The sequence below is a fragment of the Ranitomeya imitator genome, chromosome 4 (assembly GCF_032444005.1).
Source record: "Ranitomeya imitator isolate aRanImi1 chromosome 4, aRanImi1.pri, whole genome shotgun sequence".
NCBI lineage: Eukaryota > Metazoa > Chordata > Amphibia > Anura > Dendrobatidae > Ranitomeya > Ranitomeya imitator.
In genome coordinates, this window is record NC_091285.1 from 673727924 (window position 1) to 673752289 (window position 24366).

Genomic DNA, 24366 nt, shown 5'->3' on the forward strand with positions numbered 1-24366 from the left:
CAAGAGCAGAATTCACAACAAATATCATATAAGTTGAGTTTCTCTTGTTAGCAGGCTGCGGGCTAAAAAGCCCCCCTTCCCTTTCACTCAGCCAAGGTATGGGGGACGAGTTTATTGCCTCTACCTCTGAGAGCAAAGGTATTTACGACCGGCATCCCTGCAGTGGAAAGTGACCAGCAGGAACTGGATTAGAAAACTCTAGAATACTTGGAAGTCCTTTGTTCCATTATTGTAATATATTAGGCCAACCATTGAAGATAGGAACAGGAAAATATATATTCTTAATCTCCCTCAGCGGGTCTATCCGCCACTCTAAACATGAGCTTCTAACTCCATCAGGTAAAAAAGTAGGGATTTCTCTGTAATGACGCATCACACATATGACATATTTGATCTCATTAGAATGCCCACGTTAATCCGAGATGAATGCTGGGTTTGTTATGACTATGACATATTTTGTAGCGAAGTTATAGAAAGTAGACAAATTTAAGGTTGAAGTACTCAGAATGTAGAGAGAGGAAGGTCTGGATAAGCCAGCCTTTCTGTGATGTCACTAGCTGCAGGTTTTAAAGTTTCTGGCAGGCTCCCAGCAGTTTTTCTTGTCTTTTCCTGGAGAGCCCGGAGCACGTCCAATGAACTGGGACGTATGGGAGCTCCACTAGCCTGGTTGCCTGCAATGCTCTGAGAACATGTGAGTGTTATCTTTTCTCCTGTAATCCCTTTATGTTATAATTACCTTGTACATGTTTGCAATTGTCTCATTTGTAACATCTTTGTAAAATATTTTGATAAAGCACTGCCTAAATTTTGTGGGGTATACTATTTAATACTAGTTCTTTCTCCATGCTCTAAACGTACCCTGTCTCCTGAAGGGAATTACGCTACTGTGTTTGGGTTAGCTTCGGACCCGTTTAATCCAAGCTGGTGGCAGCGATACCGTGTGCAGGCTTTTGGGTGATGTTGCAGCGACTGTGGCGTTGATAATTATTGTTGCTGCCTGAGTGGGAGTAGTTTATCGCATCGCTGCAGCATGCCCAATAGCCAGTACATAACAGGCAGCCTGTCTGGCAACTAATTACCCAGGGTGCAGTACCTAATCTGACCTGAGAGTAAGTGGGGCGCCAGAGAGCTGCAAGTGTTAAGTGGAACTGTAAGCGGGATATACATAAATCCCTGTAGTTCGTGGTATATTGAAGAGCAGTGGGATACCTAGAATAAGCCCCTGCTGTAAACTAAGAGGTCAATAGCCTTGTGTGTGTTTTCATCACATTATCACATTGTGGAGTGGAGGGATAACTAAGAAAAGCCCCCCTGCACATGTGATAGCCGTCTGTTGGCCTAAAGTCACCCCGACCCGTGACGTAGGGGTGACGGTCACGGTGTGAATCGTGACGTTTACAAAAACGTTTCTCTGGATTTTTTCCCCTAAACATGAGTAACTCCTCCAATTCTAGAACTGTGTTTCTTTTACTTCTGGGTCCATTTGTTCCAAAGTTTTCCCTGCAAATAAAAATGAACATTCTTTGCATATTTTAACCCACTGGATGTATATCATAGAAATTCTATGTGGGCATGTTTGGATTGGCCAACATCAGAGAAGAATTAGGCTAGGTTTACATTGCGTTAGGGCAGCCCGTTTAGCGCTAACGCAATGTCCCAAAAGGGATTGCGTTTGCCAATCCCGCTAGCGCGGATACCCGATCTGTGCTGGCGAGGAACGGACCTCAGACGCTGCAAGCAGCGTCCGCGGTCCGTCTGAAACTAACAGGACATCGCTAGCTCGTGCCGAAAATGGCATGCGCTAGCGATGCGTTAGAGATCTGTTAGCACATTGCCGTCATTGGGTGCACTTATGGATCCGTTGCATGGCATTAATTGCGACAATTTCGCCATGTAACGGAGTCCGCTAGCGTTAACCCATTAACGCAATGTGAACCTAGCCTAAGAAAAGAGCTAGTGTAGAAGCCCAGTCGGATGGAGAGAAGGTTTCTAAGTAGTATAACTTTGAAAGCTAAGGGCAAAGACAAATTGGAAAAACTGTTCCAGAATCAAAGGAACAGCAGCAATTGAAGGAAGCACTTAAATGAATTTAAAACAAAATCCAGTGAAAGGTGCGGGATGGCTTGTCATTGGCAATTAACTGCAAAAAGAGGTTTTTAAAATAATGTGTTTAAGGGTTCTTTTCGTTATCACCTAAAAATAATACAACATGCCAATAATGCAAGTTATAAGAACAATCTTCCATGAGAAAAAAAAATCATTAGCATTCTGACAAATATACTTTTAATTATATTGTTTCCTCAATGAGAAAATATTCAACTTGCTGGATTAGGGGAGTGGATTTATATCTTTCGAGAGATCATTTTTGCTTATGTGTTTTTCTGATATCTATACACTAAACATTGAGTCTGTTCTTTACTTTTGCAGATTCCTTAAGAACCAAGATGCCACCATGACCATCCTTGAGATTTCCATGATGACTGGCTATGCGCCAGATACAAATGAGCTTAGTAAGGTGAGCTCCAATTGAGGTTGAAATGAAAATCAAAAGATTTGGGGTTTTTTGCCCTTTAAATAATTGCTTCAATCTGATCTTAAGAGTAAATTCTCCAATAAAAAGACATACAGTATGTGCCTAATTATAAAAAAAAGTAGCTAAGAAATTTCAGGGAGCTCCAATAATGTTTCTACCCTTGCAACGATTTAAATGGAACCAGACAAACATACATACTGCTAATTATCAAATAGACCAAATACTGTAATAACTGTTTAATAAATTCTCTTATTGTTGCTGCTGCAGAAAGTTTGCTTAATGTATACAAACAATAGAACACGTAACGTTTTTTACTTCTCCATCAATTGAGCTTTGTGAGAGCTTGTGTTTTGCTGGAAAGATACATTTCGATCACTTCTTATTTAATTATTTTGTGGTGTTGCGACTTTTGAAAAACAACAATTTTGGTGTTATGAATATTCTAATATGATTTTTTTAAACTTTAATTTAAGTCTCCTTAGAGAACTTTAACCTGAAATCATCTGAATGCTTGGACTATGTGCAGCAAAAAATCATAATATTCTTTGAAGCCCAGCCAAAGGCTGAGCTTCAATGGAGCACTGTAATGGTAGACAATAGGGTCTTCAGTAGACGCTCGGATACTGTAGCAAACTATCATCTCTCAAAAACTGTCACAGGGGGGGGCTAATGGTTTTGTGGAACCATGCCACCCTCCCCCAGTTCACAGACTTTAAAGGTACCGTCACACTAAGCGACGCTGCAGCGATACCGACAATGATGTCGATCGCTGCAGCGTCGCTGTGTGGTCGCTGGAGAGCTGTCACACAGACAGCTCTCCAGCGACCAACGATCCCGAAGTCCCCTGGTAACCAGGGTAAACATCGGGTTACTAAGCGCAGGGCCGCGCTTAGTAACCCGATGTTTACCCTGGTTACCAGTGTAAACGTAAAAAACAAACAAACACTACATACTTACATTCCGTGTCTGTCCCCCGGCGCTGTGCTTCTCTGTACTGACAGTGAGCGCCAGCCGGAAAGCACAGCAGTGACGTCACCGCTGTGCTCTGCTTTCCGGCCGGCGCTTACACAGTGCAGAGAAGCACAGCGCCGGGGGACAGACACCGGAATGTAAGTATGCAGTGTTTGTTTTTTTTTACGTTTACGCTGGTAACCAAGGTAAACATTGGGTTACTAAGCGTGGCCCTGCGCTTAGCAACCCGATGTTTACCCTGGTTACCACTGAAGACATCGCTGAATCGGCGTCACACACACCGATTCAGCGATGTCTGCGGGAGTCCAGTGACGAAATAAAGTTCTGGACTTTCTGCTCCGACCAACGATGGCACAGCAGGGGCCTGATCGCTGCTGCCTGTCAAACTCAACGATATCGCTATCCAGGACGCTGCAACGTCACGGATCGCTAGCGATATCGTTCAGTGTGACGGTACCTTAAATGCTGCTGAAAGAGATTGACAGTGGCATTAATATGGTTAACAGCATCAGGCAGAGCTCAGCTCCACCTTTTAGAGGCAAATCCTGACCTCATGTCTCTGCCATAATCTTCTGGTGGTCTCAGACTCTAAGCCTGCTCTGCGCATCCACTCCCAATTTTCGCTGTATGTATTCAGTGGAAATAAGAGAGAGCTTAATATAATTATCTAAAATCAGCTTTTCTGGGTAGTAATGTTGGTTACTCAGCTTTGAGATCCTTGGGATAAGTCCTCATTATCAGATTAATGGGGGTCCCACCTCAGGCCCACAAACCGATCACCTGCTCCATTCAATGTGTAGTAGCTGATGCCCAGTACCAAATTAGAGCTGATCCAATTTAATGTGATCTTTATGATTTATCCTAACAGTTCATCAATATCATGTCAAATATCCCCTTTATATAACAATTTTACATTTGGAGTTTATATGTTTATTATATCACATCCATGGGTGAAACTCTACTTCTGTCTGTTGTTGTTTTTGAATTTTTTTAAGTTAGGATTTTTAAAACGTGAATGTGACTTCTATTTACAGCTTAAAAAAGGAGTGGACAGATACATCTCCAACTTTGAGATCAACAAAGGAGCGTTTGATAAAGGCACATTGATCTTATACATTGATCGGGTAAGAAGTTGCTTCTTTTTGCATAGACCGGTTGCGTTAGCCTTTTTTTTATATCAATGGATTTTCCAAAAACTCTTTTAAATGGTATGGGGAGGTAAAAGAGTGACCGTGTGCATTCTATGTAACATGGGGTAAAAACATCTGTTTTTGGATGTATTGTTTAAATCTATTATGAAAAAAAAACAGCTTATTCAGCAGCAATTTAGAAAAGTATAGAAAAGTTTAGAAAGAAGTGCTATAAAAAGTCTAGAGTAGTCATTCCTTTAAGGGGTTGTCCGCTACTTGGACAACTTTTTCTCATTCCGCATGTTGGGCCTAGTTAAAATAAAAACATCTATACTCATCTCCCGTTTTGGTGCCAGCCGGTATTGACAAGGCACAGGGCTTGTGTGACGTAACAACCTCACGTGAGCCCTGTGAACAGCACTGGCATAGGAGGTGAGTATAGGTGTTTTTAATTTTACATTGGCCAAACCCAAGGAATAAGAAAGGGTTGTCCTATTAGTGGACCACTCCCTTAAGTATTTCTTGCTAACGTTTAATTTTTGCGTTGTGTTTAATTTATTACTTCATTTTAGGTTTCTCATATGGAAGACGAGTGTCTAAAATTCTTTCTTCATCAATACTTTGAAGTAGGAATTATTCATCCTGGATCGGTTACAGTTTACGACTATTACTCACCAGGTAAAATGTCACCTAACACCACAGTCCGCCATTTTTATTTAAATCACCAAACATTACAATCATCTTTTCTATTAGACCTCACAGTCGATTCTATTGGCCCCACAGTTTGCAGGAAAAATAGCTGTTGTCTTGTATTTCTAAGTGAGACTGCTAAGGCTTAGCCTCATGTAAAAGTCACAAATGTGGTGTAAAAGCCTTGAACATTTTTAAAAAATTTTGTACAGCGTGAAGTTGCACATAAATGTTGTGACTTTTGGTCTTTTTACCCCACTTTGGATCAGCCCAGCTGAAATGGGCAAAGATGAGGAAGATCCAGGGTAATAAGTGATCACGCTCCCATCAAGTTGATCAAATATGCAGAAAAAGGCACCAAATTCATTAACGATGTGCACCTCGTAATGAATTTGGTGCCACCTACTCTGTCAAGACTGGTGTAGGGAAAGTTGTGCTATGTCATTTTTGACAAAACAACCCCCAAGTGTTTTTTCAAGTGTTATTACACAACCTTAAGACCAAATCAATAAGATAATATCAAATATAGTTCAAGTTTATCCAGCTGTTTGGACAGATATTTTCCAAAATTCCTTTGCCCATTCTAGATCTCTGTTAGCCCAAGAAGAACTAAAAATGGGCAACTTTGACTTTGGTGGACTAGATTTGATCATGCATTACACAATCAAAGTTGATCATGTGTTATATGGTTGGATATTCTTTTGAAAGGTCATTATATGGTGTTACATTATTTATGTAAGAACATGTGGCCTGACCCAGCTTGGACCATTGGTGATTAGCAGATCAATGGGCTGTTTCATTTAATTTTTAAGTTCCCTTGTTATTTTGAGAAAATTCCATTATGATCAGTAATCGGCTTACATTTACAAATTATCTTGATTTATCAGAATTAGTATATTTATATATATTTTTTTTTTTACCCAACAGAAAACCGTTGTACCAAATTCTACCATTTGGAAGAAGGCAGCAAACTACTAGGCAAGATCTGCAAAGGAGACGTGTGCCGCTGTGCAGAAGGTAACAGGGAGCATAACAAAAAGTACACTTGTTTTATGGAAACAATGTTTTTAGCAATGAGTTATACTTTCTAACCTGGAACTTTTTGTATGAAATGATAATTGGTTGATATAGTTTAGATGGCCAAAGATTTTGTACATTACTTTTCTGTATTTATTTTTTTAGATTTGAAACTTTTTTTGTAAATGTGAAGTATTTACACATTTTCCCTTCCAATTTCCAGAGAATTGCTTTATGCAGCAACAGCTGGAGGAAGTGAGCGCTCTTGTTCGAGTAAACAAGGCTTGTGCACCCAGTGTGGATTACGGTGAGATCATAGTAATGATTTTATTACTTGGTTACATATTCAGCCTGATAATAAAACTCAATTACATATTAAGTATTATTACATTTTTAACATAAATACAAAAATTTTACTATAGTTATCAAAGAGAAGATCGATTCCTGGAGGATAATGTTTTAATCAAATTTCCTGAAATTCGCTATTACACACAAATATGCACACTTATTTACTACTATTTTCCTGTAGAGTGTCAGCTCTTATGATCAGTGGAGTCCTCTCTCTCCTGTAGAGTGTAAGCTGTTCTGGTCAGCGGGCTCCTCTCTCTCCTGTAGAGTGTAAGCTCTTATGGTCAGCGGGGTCCTCTCTCCTCTTCTGCATAGTGTAATTTTCTAATGGTCAGTGGGGTCCTCTTTCTCTTTCTCCTGTAAAGTGTAAGCTCTTATGGTCAGTGGGGTCCTCTCTCTCCTGTAGAGTGTAAGCTGTTCTGGTCAGCGGGCTCCTCTCTCTCCTGTAGAGTGTAAGCTCTTATGGTCAGCGGGGTCCTCTCTCCTCTTCTGCATAGTGTAATTTTCTAATGGTCAGTGGGGTCCTCTTTCTCTTTCTCCTGTAAAGTGTAAGCTCTTATGGTCAGTGGGGTCCTCTTTCTCCTGTAGATTGTAATCTCTTATGGTCAGTGGGGTCCTCTCTCTCTCTCTCTCCTGTAGAGTGTAAGCTCTTATGGTCAGTGGGGTCCTCTCTCTCTCTCTCCTGTAGAGTATAAGATCTTATGGTCAGTGAGGTCCTCTCTCTCTCCCCTGTAGAGTGTAAGCTCTTATGGTCAGTGGGGTCCTCTCTCTCTCTCTCTCCTGTAGAGTATAAGATCTTATGGTCAGTGAGGTCCTCTCTCTCTCTCCTGTAGAGTGTAAGCTCTTATGGTCAGTGGGGTCCTCTCTCTCTCCCCTGTAGAGTGTAAGCTCTTATGGTCAGTGGGGTCCTCTCTCTCTCTCTCCTGTAGAGTGTAAGCTCTTATGGTCAGTGGGGTCCTCTCTCTCTCTCTCCTGTAGAGTATAAGATCTTATGGTCAGTGAGGTCCTCTCTCTCCTGCAGAGTGTAAGCTCTTATGATCAGTGGGGTCCTCTCTCTCTCCTGTATAGTGTAAGCTCTTATGGTCAGTGGGGTCCTCACTCTCCTGTAGAGAGTAAGCTCTCATGGTCAGCAGGGTCATTTCTCTCCTGTAGAGTATAAGCTCTTATGGTCAGTGAGATCCTCTCGCTCTCCTGTAGAGTATAAGCTCTTATGGTCAGCGGGGTCCTCTCTCTCTCCTGTAGAGAGTATGCTCTTATGGTCAGTGGGGTCCTCTATCTCCTGTAGAGTGTAAGCTCTTATGGTCAGCAGGGTCCTCTTTCTCCTGTAGAGTGTAAGCTCTTATGGTCAGCGAGGTCCTCTCTCCTGTAGAGTGTAAGCTCTTATGGTCAGTGGGGTCTTCTCTCTCCTGTAGTGTAAGCTCTTATGGTCAGTGGGGTCCTCTCTCTCCTGTAGAGTGTAAGCTATCATGGTCATTGGGATCCTCTCTCTCCTGTAGAATGTAAACTCTTATGGTCAGTGGGGTCCTCTCTCTCTCCTGTAGAGAGTATGCTCTTATGGTCAGTGGGGTCCTCTTTCTCCTGTAGAGTGTAAGCTCTTATGGTCAGCGAGGTCCTCTCTCCTGTAGAGTGTAAGCTCTTAGGGACAGCGGTGTCCTATCTCTCCTGTACAGTGTAAGCTCTTAAGGTCAGCAGGGTCCTCTCTCCCGTAGAGTGTAAGCTCTTATGGTCAGTGGGGTCTTCTCTCTCCTGTAGAGTGTAAGCTCTTATGGTCAGCAGGGTACTCTCTCCTGTAGAGTGTAAGATCTCATAGTCAGTGGGGTCCTCCCTCTCCTGTAGAGTGTAAGCTCTTAAGGTCAGCAGGGTCCTCTCTCCCATAGAGTGTAAGCTCTCATGGCCATTGGGGTCCTCTCTCTCCTGTAGAGTGTAAGCTCTCATGGTCATTGGGGTCCTCTCTCCTGTAGACTGTAAGCTCTTATGGTCAGTGAGGTCATCTCTCTCTCCTGTAGAGTGTAAGCTCTTATGGTCAGTGAGGTCATCTCTCTCTCCTGTAGAGTGTAAGTGCTTATGGTCAGTGGGGTCCTCTCTATCCTGTAGAGTGCAAGATCTTATGGTCAGGAGGATCCTTCCTCTCCTCCAGAGTGTAAGCACTTATGGTCAGAGGGGTCCTCTTTATCTCTTCTGTAGTGTGTAAGCTCTTATGGTCAGCGGAGTCTTCTCTCTCCCGTAGAGTGTAAGCTCTTATGGTCAGCAGGGTCCTCTCTCCTGTAGAGTGTAAGCTCTTATGGTCAACAGGGTCCTCTCTCTCCTGTAGAGTGTAATCTCTTATGGTCAGCAGGGTCCTCTCTCTCCTGTAGAGTGTAAGCTCTTATGGTCAGCAGGGTCCTCTCTCCTGTAGAGTGTAAGCTCTTATGGTCAACGGGGTCCTCTCTCTCCTGTAGAGTGTAAGCTCTTATAGTAAGCAGGTTCCTCTCTCTCCTGTAGAGTCTAAGCTCTCATGGTCAGTGGGGTCCTCTCTCTCCTGTAGAGTGTAAGCTCTCATGGTCAGTGTGATCCTCTCTCTCTCTCCTTTAGAGTGTAAGCTCTCATGGTCATAGGGGGCCTCTCTCTCCTGTAGAGTGTAAGCTCTTATGGTCAGTGGGGTCCTCTCTCTCCTTTAGAGTGTAAGCTCTCATGGTCATAGGGGGCCTCTCTCTCCTGTAGAGTGTAAGCTCTTATGGTCAGTGAGGTCATCTCTCTCTCCTGTAGAGTGTAAAATCTTATGATCAGGAGGATTCTTCCTCTCCTGCAGAGTGTTAGCTCTTATGGTCAGTGGAGTCCTTTCTCTCCTGTATGGTCAGCAGAGTCCTCTATCCTGTAGAGTGTAATCTCTTATGGTCAGCAGGGTCCTCTCTCTCCTGTAGAGTGTAAGCTCTTATGATCAGTGTGGTCCTCTCTCTCCTGTAGAGTATAAGCTCTTATGGTCAGCGGAGTCCTTTCTCTCCTGTAGATCGTGAGCTCTTATGGTCAGCAGAGTCATCTATCCTGTAGAGTGTAAGCTCTCATGGTCAGTGGGGTCCTCTCTCTCCTGTAGAGTATAAGCTCTTATGATCAGTGGGGTCCTCTCTCTCCTGTAGAGTGTAAGCTCTTTTGGTCAGGATGATCCTCTCTCTCCTGTATAGTGTAAGCTCTTATGGTCAGTAAGGTCATCTCTCTCTCCTGTAGAGTGTAAGCTCTTATGATCAGTGGGGTCCTCTCTCTCCTGTAGAGTGTAAGCTCTTTTGGTCAGTAAGGTCATCTCTCTCTCCTGTAGAGTGTAAGCTCTTATGGTCAGTGGGGTTTTCTCTCTCTCCTGTAGAGTGTAAGCTCTTATGACCAGTGGGGTCCTTTCTCTCATGTAGAGTGTAAGCTCTTTTGGTCAGGAGGATCCTCCCCCTCCTGTAGAGTGTAAGCTCTTATGGTCAGGATGATCCTCCATCTCCTGTAGAGTGTAAGCTCTCATGGCCATTGGGGTCCTCTCTCTCCTGTAGTGTGTAAGGTCTCATGGTCAGTGAGGTCATCTCTCTCTCCTGTAGAGTGTAAGCTCTTATGGTCAGTGGGGTTCTCTCTCTCCTGTAGAGTGTAAGCTCTTATGGTCAGTGGGGTCCTCACTCTCCTGTAGATTGTAAGCTCTTATGATCAGTTGGGTCCTCACTCTCCTGTAGATTGTAAGCTCTTATGATCAGTGGGGTCCTCACTCTCCTGTAGATTGTAAGCTCTTATGGTCAGTGGGGTCCTCACTCTCCTGTAGATTGTAAGCTCTTATGGTCAGTGGGGTCCTCTCTCTCCTGTAGAGTGTAAGCTCTTATGGTCAATGAGGTCCTCTCTCTCCTGTAGAGTATAAGCTCTTATGGTCAGTGGGGTCCTCTCTCTCCTGTAGAGTGTAAGCTCTTATGGTCAGTGGGGTCCTCTCTCTCTCCTGTAGAGTGTTAGCTCTTATGGTCAGTGGGGTCCTCTCTCTCCTGTAAAGTGTTAGCTCTTATGGTCAGTGGGGTCCTCTCTCTCCTGTAGAGTGTAAGCTCTTATGGTCAATGAGGTCCTCTCTCTCCTGGAGAGTGTAAGCTCTTATGGTCAGTGGGATCCTCTCTCTTCTGTAGAGTGTAAGCTCTTATGGTCATAGGGGTGCTCTCTCTCCTGTAGAGTGTAAGCACTTATGATTAGAGGGGTCATCTCCCTCCTGTAAAGTCCAAGTTCTTATTACCAGTGAAGTCTTCCCTCTGTCTCTCCTGTACAGTATATGGTCAGCGATGATCTTTCTCTCTCTCTCTGTCTCATAGAGTGTAAGCTCTTATGGTAAATTGGGTCCTTTCTCTTTCTCACCATGTGTATTTTCTGAGCAATTGCAAAAATTCCATTTCCAATTTTACGATTCACACAAATTTACTCACCATGAGTCAAATTTTGGGGGCAAATTCTGCTAAGTCGGCAAAATTGAATTTCAATAGATTAATTCATCTCTAATTATAATATTCTTTATTTACAGTAATGAAAAAAACCTTTTGTATTTTTTTAGGATCCTATAAATACCTTCTTCTTTGCAACCTTTAGAGATAAGAGTAAAGTCTATTACAGAGCATCTGAATGAAAATGTACAGACTGTAATATGGTTATGGATTTTTCTATGTATTGAGGCCAAACCCTAAAGACATATTCTCTACCATTCCAAGGGTATTTGAAGCCTCAGTGCACCAAAGCAAAATTTGTAATAGGACCACTATTCTTACCACGTGGACACATGTGTTGGGCCTAACTTATTAATCACTGAATTCAGGTTTTAATCTGACCTCTCACCAGGCAGCAACTCAGCCACAAAAGTTACAGAGAGGGGTTGCTAAGTGTTGGGGAAGTTAAAAGACGCCAATGTTGTGTTGACTTCCTAACTGCAAAGTTCCAACCTCCTCAAGCTTTAATTTCAGGACATAAACAACATTCTTCGGAAGCTTCTTGGGATGGGTTTCAATGTCATAGCTGCTGTATACCACCACAAATCTCTAGGGTTGAGGAAACATGGAAACGTGTTCTGTGCATTGACAGATCACACTTCTCTATCTGCCATAGGATGGATGAATCTGGGTTTGGTTGAGTTTAATAAAAACATTTCCCACCTGTCTGCATTGTGCCAGTTGTACAGTTTGGTGGAGGAAGTGAAGGGAAATCTTAAAGCTTAAGCTCAAAACATTTTAGACACTTGTAGCTTCCAGATTTCTGGAAACAGTCAGAGATGGCCCTTTTCTCTTCCCCATAACTGTGCGCAGTGCACAATGTATCATGTTTGGGCTAGTTGGTGGATGAACCACCCAAAGCCCAGACATCATCCCAATCCAACAGCTTTGGGACAAACTAGAATGGATATTGTGAGCCCGACCTCTCTCCAAAACATCAGTAGGACCTCACACAGAAGTTTTTGTTTTAATCAGAACAATTTGTAAAATTCTTTATAAAGGTCAACATAGCCTTTAACCCCTTCCCGACCCATGACGCCACGTAGGCGTCATGAAAGTCGGTGCCAATCCGACCCATGACGCCTATGTGGCGTCATGGAAAGATCGCGTCCCTGCAGATCGGGTGAAAGCGTTAACTCCCATTTCACCCGATCTGCAGGGACAGGGGGAGTGGTAGTTTAGCCCAGGGGGGGTGGCTTCACCCCCTCGTGGCTACGATCGCTCTGATTTGCTGTTGAAAGTGAAACTGCCAATCAGAGCGATTTGTAATATTTCACCTATTATAACGGGTGAAATATTACAATCCAGCCATGGCCGATGCTGAAATATCATCGGCCATGGCTGGAAATACTAATGTGCCCCCACCCCACCGATCGCCCCCCCAGCCCCCCGATCTGGCCAGTACACTGCTCCGGCTCCCCTCCGTCCAGTGCTCCGCTCCCCCCCGTGCTCTTGTCCGCTCCCCCCGTGCTCCAATCACCCCCCCGTGCTCCAATCACCCCCCCTGCACTCCGATCCACCCCCCCCGGTGCTCCGTTCCACCCCCCCGTGATCCATTCCAGCCCCCCGTGCTCCGTTCCACGCCCCCCGTGCTCCATTCCACCCCTCCCGCGCTCCGATTCCCCCCCCCCGTGCTCCGATCCCCCCCCCCGTGGTCCCCCCCACCCCATCATACTTACCGACCCAGCCGGGGTCCCGTCCGTCTTCTCCCTGGGCGCCGCCATCTTCCAAAATGGCGGGCGCATGCGCAGTGCGCCCGCCGAATCTGCCGGCCGGCAGATTCGTTCCAAAGTGCATTTTGATCACTGAGATAGATTATATCTCAGTGATCAAAATAAAAAAAATAATAAATGACCCCCCCCCCTTTGTCACCCCCATAGGTAGGGACTAGAGTTGAGCGACCTTGACCTTTTTAGAGTCGAGCCGGGTTTCGCGAAACCCGACTATCTCAAAAGTCGGGTCGAGTGAAATCGGCCGATTATGACGTAAAGTCGGGATCGACCGAAACACGAAACCCAATGCAAGTCAATGGGGCAGCATAGTCGGCAGTGAGTGGGGGCCAGGAAAACACCTAGAGTGCCCATTTTAATGTCAAAACCATCCATTCTTCTTAATGAAGCTTGTCAAGCGTAATTTACCTTATAATAATTGGAAGGCATTTGAAATTGGGGGTCATTTGGCTAAAGTTGTGGTGGGTAGGGCTGGTTCAAGTAATTAGTGGGCCCAGGAAATCTGGACCACGTCACGGCAGTGGAGCAGGGAGAGGTAAGTATTTCAACTTTGCAAGTGCTGTGAACCTGAGCAAGCAGGGGGGGCCCACTTGTTGGCATTGGCACTGGCACAGGGCCCCTCAAAGTACAGCGGTGTGTTTGCACGGCGGGGGCGCCTCCCACCGGCAGCAACACTTTTGCGTACTATGAGAGGCCCTGTGCCAGTGACGTCGCCAACTAGTATTCCTCCCCCCCACCTGATGAAGGAACCTGCACTTTCATCTGCACCTTCCTCTTTGTCCCCGTGTAAGGTGGTATGGTATGCGGGAAGAGCAACCTGACTTTCAGCAGGGTCACAATGTTGTTGTGTAGCGTGCACGGGGAATGTTGCGTTATGGGTCAATGTACCAGCAGACTCATCTATCACTGGCTGGGCAATGGGCAGGATGAGGAGGAAACACAGATATAGGCCCAAAAGAATAAAGTTGGCTAAATGCAGTTCAAAATTGGTAACACAGGAATAACCAGGGGGCATTGCAGTGTAGGACAACTGGAATGAGAGGCTGACACAGAGAGTAGGCCCAAATCAGTAAGTAGTCGAAATGCAGTTCAAAATTGGCAACCGTAGTAAACAGGCGGCACAGCTTTGTTCAGTGGAGGAGAACAGCAAGGAGTGGCAGACACCGATAGTAGACCCCAACCCAACTAGTAGGCCAAATGCAGTCTAACATTAACAACTACTTAACGAGCGCCTGAAAACGGAATTTCAGGACAGTAAACCAGGAGAACAGCAAGGAGTGGCAGACACCGATAGTAGGCCCCAAACCAACTAGTACGCCAAATGCAGTTGTTCCGTTTAACCACAATTTAATGAGAGCCTGAAGATAGAAGTTCAGGAAAGGCAACCTGGAGAACACCTTGGAGTGGAACACACCATCTCTCTACACCCCATACCCAATTTGTAGGCCTAATGCAGTGTAGTTTCCAAGAACTACTAAACGAGAGCCGGAAGATCGAAGCTCAGGAAAGGCAACCTGGAAAACACCTTGGAGTGGAACACACCATCTCTCTACACCCCATACCCAATTTGTAGGCCTAATGCAGCGTAGTTTCCAACAACTACTAAACGAGAGCATGATGATCGAAGCATTGGCGAGGAAACCTGGGGAACACCTTGGAGTGGAACACACCATCTCTCTACAGTGGAACACACCATCTCTCTACACCCCATACCCAATTTGTAGGCCTAATGCAGTGTAGTTTCCAAGAACTACTAAACGAGAGCCGGAAGATCGAAGCTCAGGAAAGGCAACCTGGAGAACACCTTGGAGTGGAACACACCATCTCTCTACACCCCATACCCAATTTGTAGGCCTAATGCAGTGTAGTTTCCAAGAACTACTAAACGAGAGCCGGAAGATCGAAGCTCAGGAAAGGCAACCTGGAGAACACCTTGGAGTGGAACACACCATCTCTCTACACCCCATACCCAATTTGTAGGCCTAATGCAGTGTAGTTTCCAAGAACTACTAAACGAGAGCCGGTAGATCGAAGCTCAGGAAAGGCAACCTGGAAAACACCTTGGAGTGGAACACACGATCTCTCTACACCCCATACCCAATTTGTAGGCCTAATGCAGCGTAGTTTCCAACAACTACTAAACGAGAGCATGATGATCGAAGCATTGGCGAGGAAACCTGGGGAACACCTTGGAGTGGAACACACCATCTCTCTACAGTGGAACACACCATCTCTCTACACCCCATACCCAATTTGTAGGCCTAATGCAGCGTAGTTTCCAACAACTACTAAACGAGAGCCGGAAGATCGAAGCTCAGGAAAGGCAACCTGGGGAACACCTTGGAGTGGAACACACCATCTCTCTACACCCCATACCCAATTTGTAGGCCCAATGCAGCGTAGTTTCCAACAACTACTAAACGAGAGCCGGAAGATCGAAGCTCAGGAAAGGCAACCTGGGGAACACCTTGGAGTGTAACAAACCCTCTCTCTACACCACGGAAGGGCTGATTCTTAGGAAGGAAGGCTGTCGGAAAGAAGCAGGGCGCGTCCGAGGGTGATTATATTCTTATTAGGTATATACTCACCCTCGGACGCGCCCTGCTTCTTTATTTGTAATGAATGTTTATTTGCAATGTGGTTTTGACTTACTCTATTTTTTTGGTAAATAATGATTTTATTATTTTCATTGTTTTGCATCTTCTTGGCAATAATATAAAGAAGACGCGAGTCGGGACAATAAAAAAATAAAGAAATTTTTTTTTTCCACTAATGTTAGAATAGGGTTAGGGTTAGGGGTAGGGTTAGGGGTAGGGTTAGGGTTAGGGTTAGGGGTAGGGTTAGGGGTAGGGGTAGGGTTAGGGGTAGGGTTAGGGGTAGGGTTAGGGCTAGGGTTAGGGGTAGGGTTAGGGTTAGGGCTAGGGTTAGGGTTTCGGTATGTGCACACGTATTCTGGTCCTCTGCGGATTTTTCCGCTGCGGATTTGATAAATCCGCAGTGCTAAACCGCTGCGGATTTATGGCGGATTTACCGCGTTTTTTTCTGCGCATTTCACTGCGGTTTTACAACTGCGATTTTCTATTGGAGCAGTTGTAAAACCGCTGCGGAATCCGCACAAAGAAGCGACATGCTGCGTTTCCGTGCAGTTTTTCCGCATCATGTGCACAGCGATTTTTGTTTCCCGTAGGTTTACATTGAACTGTAAACTCATGGGAAACTGCTGCGGATCTGCAGCGTTTTCCGCAGCGTGTGCACATACCTTTAGAATTAGGCTATGTGTACACGGTGTGGATTTGGCTGCGGATTCGCAGCAGTGTTCCATCAGGTTTACAGTACCATGTAAACATATGAAAAACCACATCCGCTGTGCCCATGGTGCGGAAAATACAGCGCGGAAACGCTGCGTTGTATTTTCCGCAGCATGTCAATTCTTTGTGCGGATTCCGCAGCGTTTTACACCTGTTCCTCAATAGGAATCCGCAGGTGAAATCCGCACAAAAAACACTGGAAATCCGCGGAAAATCCGCAGGTAAAACGCAGTGCCTTTTACCCGCGGATTTTTCAAAAATGGTGCGGAAATATCTCACACGAATCCGCAACGTGGGCACATAGCCTTAGGGTTAGGGTTGGAATTAGGATTGTGGTTAGGGGTGTGTTGCGGTTAGGGTTGTGATTAGGGTTATGGCTACAGTTGGGATTAGGGTTAGGGGTGTGGGGGGGTTAGTGTTGGAGGTAGAATTGAGGGGTTACCACTGTTTAGGCACATCAGGGGTCTCCAAACGCAACATGGCGCCACCATTGATTCCAGCCAATCTCGTATTCAAAAAGTCAAATGGTGCTCCCTCACTTCCGAGCCCTGACGTGTGCCCAAACAGTGGTTTACCCCCACATATGGGGTACCAGCATACTCAGGATAAACTGCGCAACAATTACTGGGGTCCAATTTCTCCTGTTACCCTTGTGAATCTAAAAAAATGCTTGCTAAAACATAATTTTTGAGGAAAGAAAAATGATTTTTTATTTTCACGGCTCTGCGTTGTAAACGTCTGTGAAGCACTTGGGGGTTCAAAGTGCTCACCACATATCTAGATAAGTTCCTTGGGGGGTCTAGTTTCTAAAATGGGGTCACTTGTGGGGGTTTCTACTGTTTAGGCACACCAGGGGCTCTGCAAACGCAACGTGACACCCGCAGACCATTCCATCAAAGTCTGCATTTCAAAAGTCACTACTTCCCTTCTGAGCCCCGACGTGTGCCCAAACAGTGGTTTACCCCCACTCATGGGGTATCAGCGTACTCAGGAGAAACTGTACAACAACGTTTGGGGTCCAATTTCTCCTGTAACCCTTGGGAAAATAAAAAATTCTGGGCTAAATAATTATTTTTGAGGAAAGAAAACGTATTTATTATTTTCACGGCTCTGCATTATAAACTTCTATGAAGCACTTGGGGGTTCAAAGTGCTCACCACACATCTAGATAAGTTCCTTTCGGGGTCTAGTTTCCAAAATGGGGTCACTTGTGGGGGGTTTCTACTGTTAAGCCACATCAGGGGCTCTGCAAACGCAACGTGACGCCCGCAGAGCATTCCATCAAAGTCTGCATTTCAAAACGTCACTACTTCACTTCCGAGCCTCGGCATGTGCCCAAACAGTGATTTACCCCCACATATGGGGTATCAGCGTACTCAGCAGAAACTGGACAACAAATTTTGGGGTCAAATTTCTCCTGTTACCCTTGGGAAAATAAAAAATTGCAGGCTAAAAGATCATTTTTGAGAAAATAATTTTTTTTTTTTATTTTCATGGCTCTGCGTTATAAACTTCTGTGAAGCACTTGGGGGTTCAAAGTCCTCACCACACATCTAGATTAGTTCCTTTGGGGGTCTAGTTTCCAAAATGGTGTCATTTCTGGGGGATCTCCAATGTTTAGGCACACAGGGGCTCTCCAAACGTGACATGGTGTCCGCTAATGATTTGAGCTAATTTTCCATTTAAAAAGCCAAATGGCGTGCCATCCCTTCCGAGCCCTGCCGTGCGCCCAAACAGTGGTTTACCCCCACATATGGGGTATCAGCGTACTCAGGACAAACTGGACAACAATATTTGGGGTCCAATTTCTCCTATTATCCTTGGCAAAATAGGAAATTCCAGGCTAAAAAATCATTTTTGAGGAAAGAAAAATTATTTTTTATTTTCATGGCTCTGCGTTATAAACTTCTGTGAAGCACCTGGGGGTTTAAAGTGCTCAATATGCATCTAGATAAGTTCCTTGGGGGGTCTAGTTTCCAAAATGGGGTCACTTGTGGGGGAGCTCCAATGTTTAGGCACACTGGGGCTCTCCAAATGCGACATGGTGTCCGCTAACAATTGGAGCTAATTTTCCATTCAAAAAGTCAAATGGTGCGCCTTTCCTTCCGAGCCCTGCCGAGTGCCCAAACAGTGGTTTACCCCCACATATGAGGTATCGACGTACTCGGGAGAAATTGCCCAACAAATTTTATGATCCATTTTATCCTACTGCCCATGTGAAAATGAAAAAATTGAGGCGAAAAGAATTTTTTTGTGAAAAAAAAGTACTTTTTCATTTTTACAGATCAATTTGTGAAGCGTTATAAACTTCTGTGAAGCACCTGAGGGTTTAAAGTGCTCACTAGGCATCTAAATAAGTTCCTTGGGGGGTCTAGTTTCCAAAATGGGGTCACTTGTGGGGGAGCGCCAATGTTTAGGCACACAGGAGCTCTCGAAACGCGACATGGTGTCCGCTAACGATGGAAATAATTTTTCATTCAAAAAGTCAAATGGCGCTCCTTCCCTTCCGAGCCTTACCATGTGCCCAAACAGTGGTTTACCCCCACATGTGAGGTATTGGTGTACTCAGGAGAAATTGCCCAACACATTTTAGGATCCATTTTATCCTGTTGCCCATGTGAAAATGAAAAAATTGAGGCTAAAAAATTTTTTTGTGAAAAAAAAGTACTTTTTCATTTTTACGGATCAATTTGTGAAGCACCTGGGGGTTCAAAGTGCTCACTATGCATCTAGATAAGTTCCTTGGGGCGTCTAGTTTCCAAAATGGGGTCACTTGTGGGGGAGCTCCAATTTTTAGGCACACGGGGGCTCTCCAAACGGGACATGGTGTCCGCTAAAGAGTGGAGCCAATTTTTGATTCAAAAAGTCAAATGGCGCTCCTTCCCTTCCTTTCGTGGTTCAGTTTCTCCTTTTACCATTGGGAAAATAAAAAAATTGTTGCTAAAAGATAATTTTTGTGACTAAAAAGTTAAATGTTCATTTTTTCCTTCCATGTTGCTTCTGCTGCTGTGAAGCACCTGAAGGGTTAATAAACTTCTTGAATGTGGTTTTGAGTACCTTGAGGGGTGCAGTTTTTAGAATGGTGTCACTTTTGGGTATTTTCCGCCATATAGACCCCTCAAACTGACTTCAAATGTGAGGTGGTCCCTAAAAAAAATGGTTTTGTAAATTTCGTTGTAAAAATGACAAATCGCTGGTCAAATTTTAACCCTTATAACTTCCTAACAAAAAAAAATTTTGTTTCCAAAATTGTGCTGATGTAAAGTAAACATGTGGGAAATGTTATTTATTAACTATTTTGTGTCACATATCTCTCTGGTTTAACAGAATAAAAATTCAAAATGTGAAAATTGCGAAATTTTCAAAATTTTCGCCAAATTTCCGTTTTTATCACAAATAAACGCAGAATTTATTGACCTAAATTTACCACTAACATGAAGCCCAATATGTCACGAAAAAACAATCTCAGAACCGCTAGGATCCGTTGAAGCGTTCCTGAGTTATTACCTCATAAAGGGACACTGGTCAGAATTGCAAAAAACGGCAAGATCTTTAAGGTCAAAATAGGCTGGGTCATGAAGGGGTTAAGTATACTTCTTGTGCTTAAATATATATCATGTAATGTTCATCAAATATTATAATTTCATTACAAATGTTTTATTTCCAGTCTTTAAAACGACACTGATCGCCATAGAGAGTAAAGAGAATTTTGACAACTATGTGATGACAATTAAAACAGTCATTAAAGAAGGTAAATTATACTTTTTGCATTTAATAATAATAATAATAATAATAATAATAATATATTTAAATATATTATTAGTAGCAAAAAAAGATCATGGCATTTACAGAAATCCCTGTTATTCTGCAAATCTTCATTTTGTTTCTAACTCCTTACTCTGCTGTAAAAATATTACCATTGAGAAAAAGTGTAGACTATTTGTCATTGTTGATGCAATGGAATAAAAGTGAATTTTTAAAAAAAACAATGATTCCTACCTTCAATATTAATTGATATTTCTCATACATGAAAGGTCGGTATTCTTTTCTTATCGATAGCGATGTGTATTCCTATTGTCCTTAGCTGCCTGTTTGAAGCCAAGCAGCTAATACAACATTAAGTTTACAATTGCATATGTTACTAATTTCCAATTTTCCATTTCCAGGGACGGATATAGTTGCCGTTAATAGCAATCGTAATTTTATTAGCCACTCCAAATGCAAGAAAGCCTTGAACTTGCAAAAAGGCAGAGACTATCTTATCTGGGGAGTAAACAAAGATCTGTGGAATGTTGGCTCTACTGGGTAAGTGACAGTAAAAATAGTGAATTCAGAATATAATATTGGGATACATGAGAAAGATAATCATGGGGACCCAATATCTAACATTGGAATAGGCATGGTCACTAGGTATGTCCTGAACACTGCCTCTGTAACGCACTGTACTAATCGAAAATAAAAAGAGCAGCACCCCATAAAAGAATCCAATGTAACTGCCGATTTTGACTCCTATAAATTGGATGTAATAAACCATTAAGTTTAAGCTCATATAAAAAGCCCTAACAAACAGGATGCAGAAAACATCAGTAAAAGACTAAATAAAGTCATTTCAGCAGACAAATTACTTTATTACCAAAATATATTTATTACCAGATATAGAAAGTGAACATCTGATGAAGGCATACTTAATGGTCAAAGAAATATGAAAGTTTTAACCAAGAGTGGTCATGTTGAAAGACGCCAACAGGGACTATGACAGGACAGATCAAGGAAAGATGGAAAGAGTACAAGGAGAACCTCTTTCAAATTCACTCAGTGATATCGAAAGAAACTGAGACTGGAAATGAGAGAGAGAGACAAATATCCTGAAAGTTATTGCTACACTAAAGCTTCTGTCAAACAACAAAAGTGCCCGGATGTGACAATATTCCAATAGAGTTAATAAAGTCTTCTGAAGCAGCAGTTGATGTCATCACAAGCCTGTGTCAACAAATATGGACAACTGGTAAATGGCCCAAGGACTGGTCTAAATCAGTGTTTATTCCTATGCCAAATACGCAAATTGTCTCTTTAGAGAGGAGGAGAGCTAGAACTCTAGTGCCACCTATTGGAAGGTAGCAATCGTACAAGTCAATGTTGACCCTTTAACGAGCCTTGTTACGTGACTTAGGATAATAGACAAACCAGAATCTCAATTTGCAGACACTGTGTTTTGGGGTTCTGCCCCTTATCAGTGTAAAGAGGAGATCTGGTTTGGCTGTGTGAGAGGCGTCAGACCATTATAATATTCCTATGCCAAAATCCTACTACCGAATTTGGAAACTATTGGAGTATTGCGCTCATGCCTCATCATAGCTAGAAGAACATCATGGCTAGAAGAATCGAAGGAACAAAGTGAAGAGGAAGACCAGCAACCTGATGGCTTGATGTTATCAAGATATCGGCAGATTAGACCCTGGTGGACCTATCTAGGTTTGCACAAGATCCATCTACCTTTATATCATTCATCCATTTTTTTTAAATCTATAAAAGAGCTGAAACTTGTCTGATTTTGTCTCACGTGGCTCGGCTGTAATAAACCACAGTTACATTGGATTGTGATTTAAAATTGTGCAGGTGCAGACCGAGCCTTAGACAGTACTTGGATAATGCACATATTGACATCAGAGGATTACTCAACACCAAAGAGAAGTTGCCTGCTGAAGAAAGGAAGACACCAGATAGGGCTTCAGAAAGGTCCAAAAAGGGTTTATTCTGCAATGATTGGACAATTGAGCTTTGAGATGAGTATCTATTGAGACCCCAGAGCACAATAAGGAACATTCGATGTAAATCACATAATTTCAAAGAAAATTGAATGTTTCTTGCCAAACTCAAGCAAAATGCCAAATTTTAATTTTGTCAGGTTCGCCGATGCCAAAAAAGATATAACAATCGAATAGTCCATATTGCTTTTTTCTTAATTTTTCTCAAAATTAAAATGAATCTTCAATAGCCCCATATTGCTATGTTGAACTAAAAAGATTTATCTTGTGACCATCAGAATACAGACAGACAAAAATGAATTATTGCTGATGTTTTACAAGTCAAAAGTGGCCTTGTCCTTCGAGAGTTCAATAGTTTCAATTATAGAAACTATAGAAACCGATTATATATTACTAGCGCTGCAACTCCACTGCTTTTCCCTGTCCAGTAGATCTCTGATCACAGGAAGCTTGAACTGGATCCATTCAAACACATAGACTCAAGTGTGGTTATTTGCTCAGGTTATTGTGTGTAAACATGGTTATTTGGGGAGAATTTCCAAGGGGATACAGTGCTACACTACAGCTGTGATCCTTCAATACTAAGGATCTGTACTTAATCTATTTTATGATAGTACAGGGTCAGACCTCTGAGACCTCCTTTGATCTTGAAGACGAAGAGGCCAACCTCAGCATGGGGAACTTAAGCTCGTCCCTTAAACTACAGTAGGGCTAACAGCATCATCCCTTCCTCCTGAAAAACTTTGAAGGGAAGCTAGCAGTCAACCAGTGAAGCAGCACGATTCATTGTTGAGAGTGGTGGTTGACCTGGAGGTCACAGAGTAACGATATATCCGATTTGTATGATAGCTTTGTCGTAGATATTTTTGTCTGATCCAACACAGATAATTTATAAACATGATTTTCCTGCAGATATTCCTACATGTTAACTAAAGACACATGGATTGAGATGTGGCCGAATGAACGGGAATGCCAGAATCCTGAGTACAGCAGTCAATGTGACGACTTAGACCAGTTTACAGATGAATTGGAACTTCGTGGCTGTTTACAATAGATTATTTTGGTATCACCACTGTCATTACACTTTTCATTCTCTCATTGTATGAGTTTAGAAGGGTTAATAAACATCAATAAAGCTTCTTCCTGGCCAATGGTTTAATTTTGCTTAATTATGAAATTCATGAGAGTATTTCCCAATACGTATACCAATGTAGTATAGAAAAGGGAAGACTATTGGCATTTGATGTCAGGTTCCTTCACGGGATACAGTTACCTTGCTAAGAATATTTTCAAATAAATATAGTAGTACAAGAAAATCTAAATAAGCAAATCATCAGCTAATATAAAGTTCTATTAAGTGCATGGAGTATGGGGAATACTATTAAAAAAAGACCAGGATCTAAAAAAAAATGAAAAAGGAAAAATTTAGGATAGTAAATGTGATAGCCCTATCTGAAAAGATGTGCTTATAGGGCTTGCTTAAAGCTGACAACATTGAAAATTTGGAAATTTGCCTGATAGCCGGGGATAGAGCATTCCAGGGAGCTGGTGCATCACAAGTGAAAACCTAAGCAGCTCAAGTGCTAAAAGATCAAGTTTCAGATTGAAAGAAGGCTTAATGTGAAAAAAGAGGAGAGACAGTCACTGGTATTTTGTAGAAGTACAGGGAAGAGGTCATGAGAAGTATATAATTCGGTGCCTTCAGTGTATATATGCAACTGTTATTTAACAATAACTATATGGAAATGAAAGAGGAGGGGACTTAGGATCAGGGCCGGTTTTAGGCAAAGTGGGGCCCTAGGCAAAAGTTTAAAATGGGGCCCCAAATACTAACATATTGCCCATCACACAGAAACCTTTTTTGGTTGTAGCTACATGCACTGATTTCAGGCCACTAAACGAGTGTGATCAACAATATTGAGGTCATTCGCCACTTATTTCCCAGCCTCTGTATACCGGCTGAGGAATAATGATGAGGACCAATGTGGAATTGCATATTGTTCCAGAACATTTTATGGTAAAGTTAATATCATTCAAATCTACAATTCAATGGAACAATCAAAATGTTATGGCTCTTGGATAAAAAAAATCAAAGTGCAAAAACAAGAAAATTGCCAAGTCCTCTAAAGAGGTTTTCTGGTTTCGAAAATCCATGTCTCCAGGCGTTTTTTTTTTTTTTTTTTATTTTGCTTTCCTCGCCGTAATCGGGTCCAGTGCTGAGTTTCTGTGGCTTCTCCCGGTGTCTGTTATTGCCGGCAGCACTGTGACGTCACCTTGAAAGTAAAAACAATTTACCAAAAACCCTAGGTTACTCACCATATATAGTAAGTTCTACTGTGCTGCCCATTATCTGGCAATCCTTATAGGCAGCTTTGCATTTATAATATAAATTAGTTCTCCTCCAGAAGTTGGCACT

The 24366-nt window shown here is 42.9% G+C and overlaps 1 protein-coding gene across 1 annotated transcript in view; it reads left to right on the forward strand.

Annotated features, from left to right (window-relative positions):
• LOC138674680 (A.superbus venom factor 1-like) overlaps nt 1-23090 on the forward strand; it is a 217499-nt gene extending 194409 nt beyond the window's left edge. Inside the window, exons 35-42 of the mRNA XM_069762495.1 lie at nt 2428-2515; nt 4540-4629; nt 5208-5313; nt 6253-6342; nt 6566-6649; nt 19853-19936; nt 20352-20490; nt 22863-23090. Of these exons, the coding sequence (XP_069618596.1) occupies nt 2428-2515; nt 4540-4629; nt 5208-5313; nt 6253-6342; nt 6566-6649; nt 19853-19936; nt 20352-20490; nt 22863-23004 (823 nt within the window). The 3' untranslated portion in view covers nt 23005-23090. The remainder of the gene's footprint in view (nt 1-2427; nt 2516-4539; nt 4630-5207; nt 5314-6252; nt 6343-6565; nt 6650-19852; nt 19937-20351; nt 20491-22862) is intronic.
• The last annotated feature ends 1276 nt before the right edge of the window (nt 23091-24366 follow it).